This window comes from Coregonus clupeaformis, chromosome 29 (genome assembly GCF_020615455.1).
Source record: "Coregonus clupeaformis isolate EN_2021a chromosome 29, ASM2061545v1, whole genome shotgun sequence".
Classification (NCBI taxonomy): domain Eukaryota; kingdom Metazoa; phylum Chordata; class Actinopteri; order Salmoniformes; family Salmonidae; genus Coregonus; species Coregonus clupeaformis.
In genome coordinates this window covers 56661823-56680214 of record NC_059220.1, presented here as the reverse complement: position 1 = coordinate 56680214, position 18392 = coordinate 56661823, and the positions used below count along the sequence as shown (strand labels likewise).

Below are 18392 nucleotides of genomic sequence, written 5' to 3'. Positions count from 1 at the left end.
GTGATTTTCTGGATTTTTGTTTTAGATTTTCGCATCAACTCAACTCGCCGTGTTTGGAGGAGGAGGAATGCTGCCTATGACCCCAAGAACACCATCCCCACCGTCAAACATGGAGGTGGAAACATTATGCATTGGGGGTGCTTTTCTGCTAAGGGGACAGGACAACTTCACCGCATCAAAGGAACGATAGACGGGGCCATGTACCGTCAAATCTTGGGTGAGAACCTCCTTCCCTCAGCCAGGGCACTGAAAATGGGTCGTGGATGGGTATTCCAGAATGACAATGACCCAAAACACACGGCCAAGGCAACAAAGGAGTGGCTCAAGAAGAAGCACATTAAGGTCCTGGAGTGGCCTAGCCAGTCTCATAGAACCTCCCATAGAAAATCTGTGGAGGGAGCTGAAGGTTCGAGTTGCCAAACGTCAGCCTCGAAACCTTAATGACTTGGAGAAGATCTGCAAAGAGGAGTGGAACACAATCCCTCCTGAGATGTGTGCAAACCTGGTGGCCAACTACAAGAAACGTCTGACCTCTGATTGCCAACAAGGGTTTTGCCACCAAGTACTAAGTCATGTTTTGCAGAGGGGTCAAATACTTATTTCCCTAATTAAAATGCAAATCAATTTATAACATTTTTGACATGCGTTTTTCTGGATTTTTTTGTTGTTATTCTGTCTCTCACTGTTCAAATAAACCTACCATTAAAATTACAGACTGATCATGTCTTTGTCAGTGGGCAAACTTACAAAATCAGCAGGGGATCAAATACTTTTTTCCCTCACTGTATAGAGAGAGAAAGAGAGCGAGAGAGAGAGACACACACAGACAGACAGAGAGTATTCTTCAACTCAGATCAGAGGCTGAGATCATTCAGTCTCCTGGGGTAATATATCCAGGCTCTGTCGCAGCCGGCCGCGACCGGGAGACTCATGGGCAGCGCATAATTGGCCTAGCATTGTCCAGGGTAGGGGAGGGAATGGCCGGCAGGGATGTAGCTCAGTTGATAGAGCATGGTGTTTGCAACGCCAGGGTTGTGGGTTCGATTCCCACGGGGGACCAGTATGAAAAAATATATATATATATATATTCACTAACTGTAAGTCGCTCTGGATAAGAGCGTCTGCTAAATGACTAAAATGTAAATGTAAAATGTAATACAGCTACTCTACAAACCTAACCCTGTTCTGATGTTAAACCTCAAACGGGATCCTCAATGGAAGAGAACTTGGTCTGTTGCTGAGCACCATATGACATCCTGTTCTATGGCTGCTCTCCCCCTGTGATTACCGCAGTTACACACTACTTACACTACACACTGATTAGCAGGCTGCTATAGCGGCAGACCAGACCTCAGCCTCCCATTTCAGCCATGTGGTCAGATGAATGTATTCAATCTCTGGGCTGTTGCCACTGAGCACTTCCCTGCTACTGATAAGACCCCAATACCACTGAGTGTACAAACTAACCAGCGGTGTGAGAGAATGGGGAAATAACCACCAACTCAGGCTCTCCTGGGTATCTACATGTGTGATTTTACTATGTGTGTGTGTGTGCATGAGAGTATGTATGTGTGTTCTCATGTGTGTGTATTAAAGAAAACAGACAAACAGAAGAGGCAGCCATAGAGCCAATTATAAAGCAAGGGAGCTCTGCAAACACACAGTGAAGGGATGACCAGGTAAGTACAGACTGGACCAGGGCAGTTCAGTGCAGGCCAAAGGAGAAACACACTTTAACTCAGTTACCTCCCTGGGGACATACTCTCACCAGCTTTCAGACTGGGACTGTTTCTGGTGACTGAATGATCCCATTGAGTTGACCTGCTGATAACAGTTGGACAACACTTTGAAGTGGTGAACTGTAGGCTGCCCATCTGATATCATGGATGCATTCACCATAACAATATCCATTCCTGTAGCCTGATACAACTGTAGTTCCACGGACCATGAACAATTGAAGGGGGGAGGAACCAGAGATTGTCTGAAGGGCCATCATCAACGCATACTGCTTGTTTACTGTAAAAATGGGCTGTCATATCGCTCCGTGCACTCACCACTTGTTGCTGACAATGCATGCATATTGATCTAATCTGGCTGTATAATTGGAGCAGGGGGTGAATATCAAACCTCATTAACACCATTTCAGGCACTATGAGGCTGTTGAAAGGCAGCAACCCTGGCTTTATTTCAGTGTTGAGATGTCCTCTCTATGTGCTGTCAATAAGTGGTGTCTACACTGCCTGTCTGTCCCTGGCCTTCCTCTCAATATGAGAATAGGTTAGGGTGATTGGCTGCTCAGCCTGCACTAATGTTAAGTGGAGTGAAGAGGAGAAAGAACATCTCTCTCTCTCGCCACTCACAGTGATAAAAACTGTCCCATCACACATCCATCATACACATCTTTTTACACCTCAACCCATCCTTCTCGGTGGCAGCCCCCCCAATCCTCTGACAGACCAAAGAGAAGAGAGATAAACGTGCAGAGAGCCCCGACCGTCAGACATAATGGCTTATGAATATAAATGTGGTTTGATTTGGTTGGTCTGACAGAGATACAGCTACGCAGGGAGAGAATACAGAATACAGCAGAGCAACTGTTCATCCTAATGGAAAGTGCTTTGTGCCACGTTTCTGTGGCCCCGTAGATTGAGCTGACAACAAACACACAGTGGCATGTCACTTTAGTCCCTGGGGAGACAACACTATTCCCCTAAGGAGCCTTGAAATCACAGCCAAGATGCTAACTCTCAAAGGTACAGTACGTATTTCTACAGAGAGTGCTGTTCTCTCTCCCATTCTGCCTGCTGGCATCATCTGACCTGACTTCACAAAAACAACTGAAAAGCCCACAAAGAAAAATCCTATGCTGCAACTTCTCTCATTATTATCCCACTTAGGTGTAAGGGTTGGAGTGAGGTGTGACCCAGGTGCGGTGCAGAATAGACAGTCGGCTGTAGGCAGAGATGGTGAAACAAGGATCTTTACTGGTGGTCCCAAAACCAGGATACAAAATAACGGACTTGTCACAAAAAAATAAAGGAGGAGCAAATTAGTCTCCAAAAACAGGCTGACAGCAAACACACGAAATACTAACTATGACTGAAAACAACAATGAAACAGGGAGAACTCTTCTCAAGTACCTGTACATACGTCTCGCGATCAGACACTGATTAGTACTGTTTGGCATCGAGAACTAGCAGACAAAACAGAGCAAGGGAACACAGGGAAGTGAGGGTGAACAGGTAGACACAGGTGACACCAATAAGATAATGATTAGTCCAGACTGTGAGTGAGGAGGTGCCTAAGGTTGTCGGAGGATGACACCTAGTGGGTCGCTCTAACCAGAATAGAAAGAGGAGTGGGAGGCCCCGGTGCACAACTGAGCAAAAGGACAAATACATTAGAGTGTCTAGTTTGAGAAACAGGCGCCTCACAGGTCCTCAACTGGCAACTTCATTAAATAGTACCCGCAAAACACCAGTCTCAATGTCAACAGTGAAGAGGCGAAAAAAAAAAGCCATATCTCAGACTGCCCATCTTAATCTTTTCTTTTTATTGGCCAGTCTGAGATATGGCTTTTTCTTTGCAACTATTTAATGAAGCTGCCAGTTGAGGACCTGTGAGGCGTCTGTTTCTCAAACTAGACACTCTAATGTATTTGTCCTCTTGCTCAGTTGGGCACCGGGGCCTCCCACTCCTCTTTCTATTCTGGTTAGAGCCAGTTTGTGCTGTTCTGTGAAGGGAGTAGTACAAAGCGTTGTACGAGATCTTCAGTTTCTTAACAATTTCTCACATGGAATAGCCTTCATTTCCCAGAACAAGAATAGGCTGACGAGTTTCAGAAGAAAGTTATTTGTTTCTGGCCATTTTGAGCCTGTAATCGAACACACAATTGCTGATGCTCCAGATACTCAACTAGTCTCAAGAAGGCCAGATATATTGCTTCTTTAATCAGCACAACAGTTTTCAGCTGTGCTAACATAATTGCAAAAGGGTTTTCTAATGATCAATTAGCCTTTTAAAATGATAAACTTGGATTAGCAAACACAACGTGCCATTGGAACACAGGACTGATGGTTGCTGATAATGGGCCTCTGAACACCTATGTAGATATTCCATTAAAAATCAGCCGTTTCCAGCTACAATAGCCATTTACAACATTAACAATGTCTACACTGTATTTCTGATCAATTTGATGTTATTTTAATGGACAAAAAAATTGCTTTTCTTTCGAAAACAAGGAAACTTCTAAGTGACCCAAAACTCTTGAACGGTAGTGTAGGTTTGATACTTTTGAAAGGTTGATTTATTTGAAATGTGCATGCTTCTTATTCGTATGTGGGTAATTAGCATGCTAGCTGTATTTTGAGAAAATATTCTCCTACTTGCTTAAAGATATTCCCTGGAGTGAAATACACATCTTACAAATCTTTCAGCGGTCGTCTCTTTTACCCCATCAGCTCACTTATAAAAGCTGCTTATCTGATCTGATTGATGTGCCTCCTTTAGACAGAATGAAGATGAAAATAGTGCACACACTCACTCACACACACACACACACACACACACTCACACACACCACATCTCTCTCTCTCACACACAACACATCTCTCTCACACACACACACACACACACACACACACACACACTCACTCACATACACACACACCACATCTCGCCCACACACACACTCACTCACACACACACACACCACATCTCTCTCTCTCTCACACACACACACACACACACACACACACACACACACATACATACTGTAATGACCCGGTATTGTGTTCTGTGTTCGTTGGTGTGTTATTGTTCTCATGGGTGCTAGCAGGGGTTAAATATGCCAGGACAGACAGAAAGGTTGGGGGGGTATGATGGGTAATCCCGCAGGGTTTTGAAATGCATAAATAGGGGTTACTGTCTCATCTCTCTCTCTTTCTATTCGGGATCCTGATCTGTTCCTATGAGTCTGCCACTTAACTTGACATTGTGTATTTGTGTACGTTCGGAATTTAGCGGCGTGGGCTGTGGCCTGAACAATAGCCCAGTTTAGGAATAAACCTGTGTTCTGCCCTGCACACCTGGTGTCCGTCTCTTTTTCCTTTATGACCCAGCCCGGATCATTACAATACATACACTCATTCTCTCTCTCTCCCTCCCTCCTACATCCTACATTCATGGGCCAAGGAAGTTCATGAGCTTACCTGTACCATTATTAAATTTGAAGAGATCCAGCTCAAGCTGTTCCCATAGATACACTTCAGCTGAACATGTGGCACAGAAAACCAGCTCTGCCTTTATAAGTTGATTTAACTGTAACAGTAAAATGGGCTCTAGTCATTGCATATATCTAGAGAGTGAAATAACATCAATACTTCTCAACCACACTTGAACATAACAACCTGGCTGACAGCTATAACAGACTTGTGTTGCTATGCAGGTTGCTTTGCACATATACAATGAAGGCAATGTAAATAGCTTTGTTGGCACCTTGAACCCACAGAGAAAATGATGTACAAACTACTGCCAACTCTTTTTTTAACTTCATGGGAAAAGACGGGCACACATAAAATAAGTTCTACATCACAGTCAATTATAACCTTACAACCTATTAAGTCCTGTAGTGACAACAGCTGTTAGATATATATTTTATAAAACATCTAAAGGCACTCTAAAAAGGTCAGTTTGTCTCCAACTACAGTTTGCCACAATGTATAGTAAAAGTGCTCAGTGGGAGTGCTCAATGGGAGCTTCACTTCAGAGTGATGCCATTATGGAAGGGACAACAACCTTACATTTTTAAAAATATATATACAGTTTCAGTGAAAGATTCCGCCTAAACACCTTCTAGGCACACATTATGTAAAGTGGGTTTGAAAAAAGTTCAAAAGTTCTAAAAGGTTGTAGTGATTTGACTATTCCACTTACAGAGAAACGGTTATATTTTGAATTTCAGATAGAAAGGATCAGCTAGGGTTCAAGGCATGCAATAACAACAACTACTACATAAACTGAACACAAAGCTAACTGAGCTTGCACCACCTGACCCAATGCTTGAGATGACAAAAGGCTACAGTTGTCGTATAATATACTGTATATTCTAATATATTGGCACCCTTGCACTTTACAATGGAGTGCAATGGAGCAGAATGTTCTGTTTTCTCTTTTGAAACTGATTAAATGGCTTATAAATGTTTTACCCAGTATGCACCAGCCACTTACCACAGGTCAGGTGAGATAAATTACACTTAAACGAGAATCACTTGCCTTAAAACAAATTATTTGGAATAATTTAGTCCAAGCCATTTCTTTAAATTTCTAAGGAAAAATCTAAATTTCAGTTTAGATATTTTTTCCTCTTGGTCCTGTGCACACACATGTGAACAACAAAAGTTTTTTCAATTTCAACTTATTTTACAAGAAATAGTGAATTGTGCAAGGGTACCAATATATTTGACCACAACTGTGTAACACACAGAAATGGCCCTCAATGTTACATGCTTTGTGACAAAGTGAAAAGGCCTAGGCTGACAGCAAATGTATGTCATTAACTGGATAATGCAAGGTTATGGCAGCCCAACAATGCATCTGGCTGAGGATTGGGTTATTGCAGAAACACTATTCATTTTACCAACACTTGCATTTGTAAGCAGACTTACTATGCCTGCGATATGTGGTTGTCCAACCCAGCTATCTTAAGATGAATGCACTAACTGTAAGTTGCTCTGGATAAGAGCATCTGCTAAATGACTAAATTGTAAATGTAAACAAATATCAAGTTATACAGTGAGGGAAAAAAGTATTTGATCCCCTGCTGATTTTGTACGTTTGCCTACTGACAAAGAAATTATCAGTCTATGCATTTTAATGAGGGAAATAAGTATTTGACCCCTCTGCAAAACATGATTTAGTACTTGGTGGCAAAACCCTTGTTGGTAATCACAGAGGTCAGACGTTTCTTGTAGTTGGCCACCAGGTTTGCACACATCTCAGGAGGGATTTTGTCCCACTCCTCTTTGCAGATCTTCTCCAAGTCATTAAGGTTTCGAGGCTGACATTTGGCAACTCGAACCATCAGCTCCCTCCACAGATTTCTATGGGATTAAGGTCTGGAGACTGGCTAGGCCACTCCAGGACCTTAATGTGCTACTTCTTGAGCCACTCCTTTGTTGCCTTGGCCGTGTGTTTTGGGTCATTGTCATGCTGGAATACTCATCCACGACCCATTTTCAATGCCCTGGCTGAGGGAAGGAGGTTCTCACCCAAGATTTGATGGTACATGGCCCCGTCCATCGTCCCTTTGATGCGGTGAAGTTGTCCTGTCCCCTTAGCAGAAAAACACCCCCAAAGCATAATGTTTCCACCTCCATGTTTGACGGTGGGGATGGTGTTCTTGGGGTCATAGGCAGCATTCCTCCTCAACACGGCGAGTTGAGTTGATGCCAAAGAGCTCGATTTAGGTCTCATCTGACCACAACACTTTCACCCAGTTCTCCTCTGAATCATTCAGATGTTCATTGGCAAACTTCAGACGGGCATGTATATGTGCTTTCTTGAGCAGGGGGACCTTGCGGTCGCTGCAGGATTTCAGTCCTTCACGGCGTAGTGTGTTACCAATTGTTTTCTTGGTGACTATGGTTCCAGCTGCCTTGAGATCATTGACAAGATCTTCCCGTGTAGTTCTGGGCTGATTCCTCACCGTTCTCATGATCATTGCATCTCCACGAGGTGAGATCTTGCATGGAGCCCCAGGCCGAGGGAGATTGACAGTTATTTTGTGTTTCTTCCATTTGCGAATAATCGCACCAACTGTTGTCACCTTCTCACCAAGCTGCTTGGCGATGGTCCTGTAGCCCATTCCAGCCTTGTGTAGGTCTACAATCTTGTCCCTGACATCCTTGGAGAGCTCTTTGGTCTTGGCCATGGTGGAGAGTTTGGAATCTGATTGATTGATTGCTTCTGTGGACAGGTGTCTTTTATACAGGTAACAAGCTGAGATTAGGAGCACTCCCTTTAAGAGTGTGCTCCTAATCTCAGCTCATTACCTGTATAAAAGACACCTGGGGCCAGAAATCTTTCTGATTGAGAGGGGGTCAAATAATTATTTCCCTCATTAAAATGCAAATCAATTTATAACATTTTTGACATGCGTTTTTCTGGATTTTTTTGTTGTTATTCTGTCTCTCACTGTTCAAATAAACCTACCATTAAAATTATAGACTGATCATTTCTTTGTCAGTGGGCAAAAGTACAAAATCAGCAGGGGATCAAATACTTTTTTCCCTCACTGTACTTGGTGAAATGACTCCATTACCTTTCTAAGTCCTTAATCACTTACATTAATTAACGGTAACTTGAAGCTTGTGAGGCCATGTGAGGAAGACAATGGACAGAAATGTTATAAATTAAATGAAAAGTAGATATAATAATAACTTCATACAACAAAGCATTGTTGGTGGTAGGATGGTATTTTAACAAGAAAGAACAGAAAGGCTTTCAAACTATTTGAATGGGGACCCTTCAGTGCTCCCTGAAGAGACGTCTTGTGTTTTCCAGACCTGAAGGACGGCAATATTCTGAACAATCCACTCAAGTGTTCATACACTCTACACAGACCCTCTCTGGACCCCTTTATGTCTGTCTGAGTGTCTGGCGAACATGAGAGGTTGCCTATTCATCTCAACATCTAAATGACATGAGGAGAGCTATGGATTGCAATTGGCCCTCTTCAGACACTGTAGGTTTAAAATCATGTTTTACACCACATGGTCTCTCATACCAAATGGCTTCTTCTATCTGAATATGATAGAGAAAGGACAGGCTAAGCTAAACTACTGCCACTTTGATATACAGTACCTTCATAGGTTACAATATCCAAGGAAAACAAAAAATACTATCTATTTGGATATCTTTTGACAGCACAAAGCATTCAAGCAGAAATAAAGACGGTCCTAACCCCAGGTCCCTTCCTGCCTCCTCCCCATCATTATCCTCCCACACGGATACAGCCCCTTTCATCCCAGCAACAGATGGGTAATCCCTGACACGCATATGGCAGCCTTCACTGAGACACCCAGCCCAGCCCAGCCCTGACAGATAGCCCAGCCTAGCCCAGCCTGGTCCCGGGTAGGACAGACCTCAGTGTCTCAGTCATCACTGTTAAAGGGGCAGTGCAGTCAAAAACTCAATTTTCCTGTAAATGTTTTAAAATATATTTCCACACTATTAGGTCAAAATAACATGATGATAATGCTCTTTTAGTGTAAGAATTGTATTTACTTTTTGCCAGAAATTTCTGTCTTTTCAGGTGGGATGGAGTTTTTGGCCCAGAGCATGACATCAAAATCTGATCTGATTATTCTGACCAATGACCAGACATCCTTTTTTGCATATGTATCCTCCTACTTTGAATGGGTAAGCGGGGTAGGCTCTAGAGTCTAGACCACAGGTGTCAAACTCATTCCACGGAGGGCCGAGTGGCTGTGGGTTTTTGCTCATCCCTTGTACTTGATTGATGAATTAAGGTCACTAATTAGTAAGGAACTCCTCACACCTGGTTGTCTAGGGCTTAATTGAAAGGAAAAAACAAAAACCTTCAGACACTAGGCCCTCCATGAAATGAGTTTGACGCCCCTGGTCTAGACGATCCTATCCGCCAATCAGGGCTGTGTATGCACATATATTTACATTTGTATCAACAAGCCCACATGAACAGACTGAACATTTCAATTGCAAAAGGAGGTGATTTATTAGATTATAAAAAACATCAAAATCAAAAGACTGCATGGGGGCTTTAATATCATTATCATTTGGAGGGCAGGCATATTCTCCCGTCACCACAGGGGAGCAAGGGCATGGCTTAGCTGTCAGTCTCCCTGAGTGATAAGCCAGATCAGTGGCTGCTAAGAAACTATGGAACGGGCTAGTCAGAAATGAGATGCCAGTTATCACCCAGGGCCAGACGGGGGTGGGGTTGCTGGTGAGGGGGTGGCAGGGGTACACTGTCCACTTGAACCAGAAAGTAGTATCACCAGCCTATCCTCTCTGTGTCACCACAGGCTTTAATTAGGGAGACTTCAGGACAAGCATAAATTATGTAATAGGGGCTGTTACTGTCCTCTGTCCTACTTTGAAATGTTTGCTAATGTGTGTTTTAGTGGTGTGGATCAGTGGTCAGAGCTGTGCTGGAACAGCAGTTAGACTACAGGTCAAACCATGGTAAAGGCAGACATGTAGACTGACAGGAAGAGTCAGAGTCCACTGGTCAGTTAACAGCAGTGGTCTATAAACACATTTCAAAGACAGACAATACACAGTAACATACACTGTGTGGAGTAGTTAGTAGTCAATGCACAAAGTGGTATTGGTTGGTGCTCTATCTTTATTTTGAACCCCAAATAGGAACAAGGTCCAACAGAAGTATCTATCAAGCATTATGCTAAGATATTAGCATAGTATAACCTTCCAGAATAAATAAATAATATAAGAATATAAGTCAGTGGTGTATTGCTGTTGGTTTTCATCAGGAGTGGCATTAATCTCCTACTATACATATTCAGTCTTTAAATTATTCTTATACCAGGGGATTCCCAATCATCTTTTGTTGTTTCCACTCTCATAAAAATGGGATTAGAACTTGATCAGAAAAATTGAATCATTGTGGAACCCAATCCCCTAAAGAAGCTTCACAGAATGTAATACATTCGTAAGTATAAAAGAGCAACTTAGCCTTAGATTAAAAAAGTTGAGCGGATAGATTACACAGGGCCCTCCGAGAAACTTGCTAAGGAGAACAACAGTGCAGCTCGACAGACTCATGAGTGTGTATAATATCTGTAGGCCTATGCACCAACCAATGGCCATTATATGGTCTAAAAACCAAGAAGACTATGACAGGTTTACTACTGACTCACTGTAACATACTGTAGTCTGTCCATCTTTACCAGACATGAAACAACAGTGTGTTCTATGATGACCCCACACTGCCCTCCAGCTCCAGGAGACTGCATGGTGACCTGTGTGAGTCCATTTCACTCAGAATCTTTGATGAGTTAAAGTCAACCTGAACTTGGTAACTACATTTCAGAGTAGTTTCACACTGTGTAAGAGAGAAAATGGGAAAAGATATGGAATACAAATCCAACAGAATTCCCTCTGAGTGGTGTTTAGATAGCACTAAAGAATATGTAATACCTTACAAACCATGTTTGTCTTTGTGGAGCTTTATTATATCTCACTACTCTGTATGGGAATCATAGGCTCTAAAGTCTATTTCAAGAGCGCGGGGGGTAGACATGGTACATTGTGAATCCCCCACTGGTTGACTTAAGCACATCTTCAAGTAGACTAGTGTTATGTGGAGTCATGCCAACACTATCAGCACCTGTGTGTATCAGCACCTGTGTGTAATGCAGGGTAGGAAGCCTAGGTCTTCTCCGCTTGATGAATAATAAAAGGTAAACCAGAACACGTCTTTCTCTCCGCTTGAATGCAGCACATACACGCTGCAAGAGATGCACATCTATGTTTGTCAACAGAGTTTTCAGTTGGAAAACCTTCAACATCCAGAAGGATATGTTATTTTAAAATATTTTTTAAGAGTGCAGAATATCTTCACACAAATGGAATTCAATATCTATGAATGTGCCCACATTCACATAAACATGGGGACACCCACAATAGTTTGAAGTCATAAGAAATTATTCATGACTAGGTTAGAGGCTGCTGAGCGAGTGGAGGACTTACAGTGAGGGAAAAAAGTACTTGATCCCCTGCTGATTTTGTACGTTTGCCCACTGACAAAGAAATGATCAGTCTATAATTTTAATGGTAGGTTTATTTGAACAGTGAGAGACAGAATAACAACAAAAAAATCCAGAAAAATGCATGTCAAAAATGTTATAAATTGATTAGCATTTTAATGAGGGAAATAAGTATTTGACCCCTCTGCAAAACATGACTTAGTACTTGGTGGCAAAACCCTTGTTGGCAATCACAGAGGTCAGACGTTTCTTGTAGTTGGCCACCAGGTTTGCACACATCTCAGGAGTATTTTGTCCCACTCCTCTTTGCAGATCTTCTCCAAGTCATTAAGGTTTTGAGGCTGACGTTTGGCAACTCGAACCTTCAGCTCCCTCCACAGATTTTCTACGGGATTAAGGTCTGGAGACTGGCTAGGCCACTCCAGGACCTTAATGTGCTTCTTCTTGAGCCACTCCTTTGTTGCCTTGGCCGTGTGTTTTGGGTCATTGTTATGCTGGAATACTCATCCACAACCCATTTTCAATGCCCTGGCTGAGGGAAGGAGGTTCTCACCCAAGATTTGACGGTACATGGCCCCGTCCATCTTCCCTTTGATGCAGTGAAGTTGTCCTGTCCCCTTAGCAGAAAAACACCCCCAAAGCATAATGTTTCCACCTCCATGTTTGACGGTGGGGATGGTGTTCTTGGGGTCATTGGCAGCATTCCTCCTCCTCCAAACACGGCGAGTTGAGTTGATGCCAAAGAGCTCAATTTTGGTCTCATCTGACCACAACACTTTCACCCAGTTCTCCTCTGAATCATTCAAATGATCGTTGGCAAACTTCAGACGGGCATGTATACAGTGGGGAGAACAAGTATTTGATACACTGCTGATTTTGCAGGTTTTCCTACTTACAAAGCATGTAGAGGTCTGTAATTTTTATCATAGGTACACTTCAACTGTGAGAGGCGGAATCTAAAACAAAAATCCAGAAAATCACATTGTATGATTTTTAAGTAATTAATTTTCTTTTTATTGCATGACATAAGTATTTGATACATCAGAAAAGCAGAACTTAATATTTGGTACAGAAACCTTTGTTTGCAATTACAGAGATCATACGTTTCCTGTAGGTCTTGGCCAGGTTTGCACACACTGCAGCAGGGATTTTGGCCCACTCCTCCATACAGACCTTCTCCAGATCCTTCAGGTTTCGGGGCTGTCGCTAGGCAATACGGACTTTCAGCTCCCTCCAAAGATTTTCTATTGGGTTCAGGTCTGGAGACTGGCTAGGCCACTCCAGGACCTTGAGATGCTTCTGACGTAGCCACTCCTTAGTTGCCCTGGCTGTGTGTTTCGGGTCGTTGTCATGCTGGAAGACCCAGCCACGACCCATCTTCAATGCTCTTACTGAGGGAAGGAGGTTGTTGGCCAAGATCTTGCGATACATGGCCCCTTCCATCCTCCCTCAATATGGTGCAGTCGGTCCTGTCCCCTTTGCAGAAAAGCATCCCCAAAGAATGATTTTTCCACCTCCATGCTTCACGGTTGGGATGGTGTTCTTGGGGTTGTACTCATCCTTCTTCTTCCTCCAAACACGGCGAGTGGAGTTTAGACCAAAAAGCTCTATTTTTGTCTCATCAGACCACATGACCTTCTCCCATTCCTCCTCTGGATAATCCAGATGGTCATTGGCAAACTTCAGACGGGCCTGGACATGCGCTGGCTTGAGAAGGGGGACCTTGCGTGCGCTGCAGGATTTTAATCCATGACGGCGTAGTGTGTTACTAATGGTTTTCTTTGAGACTGTGGTCCCAGCTCTCTTCAGGTCATTGACAAGGTCCTGCCGTGTAGTTCTGGGCTGATCCCTCACCTTCCTCATGATCATTGATGCCCCACGAGGTGAGATCTTGCATGGAGCCCCAGACCGAGGCTGATTGACCGTCATCTTGAACTTATTCCATTTTCTAATAATTGCGCCAACAGTTGTTGCCTTCTCACCAAGCTGCTTGCCTATTTTCCTGTAGCCCATCCCAGCCTTGTGCAGGTCTACAATTTTAACCCTGATGTCCTTACACAGCGCTCTGGTCTTGGCCATTGTGGAGAGGTTGGAGTCTGTTTGATTGAGTGTGTGGACAGGTGTCTTTTATACAGGTGACGAGTTCAAACAGGTGCAGTTAATCAGGTAATGAGTGGAGAACAGGAGGGCTTCTTAAAGAAAAACTAACAGGTCTGTGAGAGCCGGAATTCTTACTGGTTGGTAGGTGATCAAATACTTATGTCATGCAATAAAATGCAAATTAATTACTTAGAAATCATACAATGTGATTTTCTGGATTTTTGTTTTAGATTCCGTCTCTCACAGTTGAAGTGTACCTATGATAAAACATTACAGACCTCTACATGCTTTGTAAGTAGGAAAACCTGCAAAATCGGCAGTGTATCAAATACTTGTTCTCCCCACTGTATGTGCTTTCATGAGCAGGGGGACCTTGCGGGCGCTGCAGGATTTCAGTCCTTCACGGCATAGTGTGTTACCAATTGTTTTCTTGGTGACTATGGTCCCAGCTGCCTTGAGATCATTGACAAGATCCTCCCGTGTAGTTCTGGGCTGATTCCTCACCGTTCTCATGATCATTGCAACTTCAGGCGGTGAGATCTTGCATGGAGCCCCAGGCCGAGGGAGATTGACAATTATTTTGTGTTTCTTCCATTTGCGAAAAATCGCACCAACTGTTGTCACCTTCTCACCAAGCTGCTTGGCGATGGTCTTGTAGCCCATTCCAGCCTTGTGTAGGTCTACAATCTTGTCCCTGACATCCTTGGAGAGCTCTTTGGTCTTAGCCATGGTGGAGAGTTTGGAATCTGATTGATTGATTGCTTCTGTGGACAGGTGTCTTTTATACAGGTAACAAACTGAGATTAGGAGCACTCCATTTAAGAGTGTGCTCCTAATCTCAGCTCGTTACCTGTATAAAAGACACCTGGGAGCCAGAAATCTTTCTGATTGAGAGGGGGTCAAATACTTATTTCCTTCATAAAAATGCAAATCAATTTATAACATTTTTGACATGCGTTTTTCTGGATTTTTTTGTTGTTATTCTGTCTCTCACTGTTCAAATAAACCTACCATTAAAATTATAGACTGATCATTTCTTTGTCAGTGGGCAAACGTACAAAATCAGCAGGGGATCAAATACTTTTTTCCCTCACTGTATATGAGGAGTTCAGAACCTTAAATGGCTGTGTTTTTAAAAGGAACATTTCTCCACGCTGTTAAATACATCCCCAGAAGAAAGATAGAGGCATTAAGTGAGGACACGGACAGAGTGCACTCAGCGCGGCCCCAGCATGCCTACTCAGCCAAACATTTCACTGTGAAGATCTCACAACGCTCTGACACAGCAATGCATTATGGGAGCCCGCCTGGCGGAGGTTGGGGTTGATGTGTCTCGAAGCCTGACAACAGCTCTGGGCATTTCCATTAAAAACCACACAACTCAACATTACGACCTCTCCTCCAAGGCCTGATGCTTTTTTCTTCACCTCAAGAATAAAATAAACAGCAACGGTTGCAGTTTTTTTTAAAGATTCCACATGAGTTTGCACAAACAGGCAAGTAGGTTAAGTTTGTTAAGTGCATTTTTTTCTGAATGACGTAGATAGTGTGGCTGCTGGGTATTGGGTTACGTGTGCCATACAGGGTTTCTACTAGAGCATTGAGGCTGTGCTGACAAAGGAAACCAACACCATGATCATAGCAGCACAACACATAAGCACACACACAAACATTCCCTTATCTCCCTTATGAGCCCCTACCACCTGACTACTGTGATGTGTTGTTTATTACATGTGGTCACACACACACAGACACACACAGACACACACACACACACACACACACACACACACAGGACGACGACTGATGTGAGCTGAGCCTTTCCTAGGGCAGGCTCTAAGAATTATAACTTTCATTTTAAATTGGAAAGCAGAGGTCATGGAGGATAACTGTTTAAGTGAGTGAGTGTGTGTGTGTGTAACCCACTCCATCACCTGTACGTGAGTCATGCCCGTCACCAGCTGCATCTGCGAATAGGGACAGATGACAGAGTACAGGGGACAGAAAAGTGATAACAGGGACAGAAGATAGGGGACAGAGAACAGGGGATATGGCAGAAATGACAGACAGAGGACAGGGGACAAAAGACAGAGAGGACAGACAGAGGACAGGGGACAGACAGAGGACAGGGTACAGGGCAGAGAGGACAGACAGAGGACAAGGGTCAGGGGTCAGGGGAACAAGCAGGGGTGCATGTACTCACCAGTGAGTGGGTGAACTCTGGGGCGTGGTCGTTCTTGTCTGTGATGGTGATGGTTGCCGTGGATGTTCCTGTCAGTCCTACGTCTCTTCCCTTCATGTCCTGGGCTACGATCTCCAGCTCATACTGCGTGGTGGGGAGCGTCTGGAGGAACACACACACAGACACACACAGTGTCATAAAGTCTGTCATTATCACACATCCATTTCAGGGGTTACACACAACACAATCATCATTAGACACAGGATTTGCTGAGGGAGATCAAATTAATCCACTGAATACAAATGGTAACAAATTATTAACTGACTGACAAAAAGCAATTTAGACTGGATGATTGTTACGCCGGTGTGGATTCATTTCAGAGTAAACATATTATAATAAAAACACACCCCCTTGGCGTCTTATTATGTTGACACTTTGTACATTTCTATCGAGCCTCTTAGAAAGCTCAGCAACAAGGCCCCAGACTTCAACAGACCATTGGAGGCATAGAGCCAGACAGGTACTGGAGTGTAATGATCACATTGTCACAGAGCCCAAGTGACTCATACACACAAAACTGTCACAAGCTGGGCTAGAACTCCGGTCTCAGATGTGGGGAGCTGGGGGTTCTACCCCTTAGCCACAGAGGAGGTATAGTTGGACCCAAATGAAACACCCAAGGCAATACTCCAGGTAAGTAGATTTAATGTAACAAAAAGGTTCTTTGCACTTCAAAAATAGTCCAACAAAAGTTCTTCTCAGAAAGAGGTATATTAACAGAGGTAGAGTAACAAAACAGGAGGCAAAACAAAATAACTCCACGAGGGGAGAAAAACAAACTAAAGATAACTTAGAAAAGTTTACTTGGAAAGACACGGTGGGACAAAGCAGGAGACACATAGCCAGGACTCAAAAACCAAGTGAGGAACAAGGGGAAAAAACACAGCTAAAATACTCTAGGTGAAACAAGGCACAGGTGACCTGGATCAAGCTAATAAGGACACACGAGGAAGAACTAAGGCAGAGGGGAACACAGATGACCTCTAGAGGCCCGGAGACAAACAGGAGGCAGGAAGCTGACAGGACCCCCTCCTCTAGGAACGACTCCTGACGTTCCTTCCAGAACACCCTGGCCTCAGGGTGCGAAACTCTCGGATCAAACCTGGGTCCAGGATGTCCTTGGCTGGAACCCAGGAGCGCTCCTCTGGCCCGTAGCCCTCCCAGTCCACCAGATACTGCAGAGAGTTCTGGACCCTCCGGGAGTCCAGTATCCGGCGGACTGTGTAGGCTGGCTGGCCGTCAATGATCCTGGGAGGTGGCGGGGGTCTGCGTGGGGGGCAAAGGGAGAAGACAAGACAGGTTTAAGTAGTGAAACATGGAAAGTGGGGTTAATTCTAAGGGAGCGAGGGAGAACCAAACGATACGAAACAGGGTTAACCTTTCTTGCTATGCGGAAAGGGCCGATGTATTTCTGGGAAAGCTTCTTGGATTCGACCCGGAGGGGCAGGTTCTTAGTGGCCAACCAAACTCTCTGACCAGCTCGGAACCTAGGGGCCGTCCGGCGGCGGCGATTAGCCTGACTTTGGTATCTCTGGGAGGTCCGAAGGAGGGTACGCCTGGCCTTCTTCCAGGTCCGCCTACAGCGTTGGACAAAGCGCTGGGCCGAGGGAACACCAACTTGCGCCTCTTCCTCTGGAAATAATGGAGGGGTGTAACCGAACTGGCATTCGAAGGGGGACAATCCGGTGGCTGAGGACTGGAGGGTGTTGTGGGCATATTCAGCCCAAATGATATAGGTGGCCCAAGACGTGGGATTACTGGCCGCCATACACCGCAGGATGGTCTCCAGATCCTGATTAATCCGTTCCGTTTGGCCATTAGACTCTGGATGGAACCCCGACGATAGGCTGGCTGTGGCCCCAATAAGCCTGCAGAAGGCCCCCCAAAACCGGGACGAGGATGGGGACCTCGGTCGGAGACCACGTCCAGGGGAATACCAAATATCCGGAAGACATGGTTCATGAGGAGCTCAGCAGTCTCCTTAGCCGAGGGCAGCTTGGGCAGGGGAATAAACCGGGCAGCCTTAGAGAACCGGTCTACCACCACTAGGATGACGGTGTTGCCCTGGGATGGAGGAAGTCCCGTAACAAAGTCCAGAGAAAGGTGTGACCATGGCCTTCGAGGAACAGGTAAGGGATGGAGCAGTCCCTGGGGTCGCTGGCGTGTCGACTTTCCCTGGTTGCACACAGGGCAGGCCTCAACATAGACCTGCACGTCCTTCTTGATGGACGGCCACCAAAACCGCCGTCGGAGGAATTCCAGTGTGCGAGCACTACCTGGAT

General features: G+C 44.4%; 1 protein-coding gene across 1 annotated transcript in view; it reads right to left on the bottom strand.

Moving 5' to 3' along the window:
* Positions 1-18392, bottom strand: part of LOC121576676 (cadherin-13-like) — a 670880-nt gene that overhangs the window by 86173 nt on the left and 566315 nt on the right. Inside the window, exon 9 of the mRNA XM_041890029.2 lies at positions 16072-16212. Within this exon, the coding sequence (XP_041745963.1) occupies positions 16072-16212 (141 nt within the window). The remainder of the gene's footprint in view (positions 1-16071; positions 16213-18392) is intronic.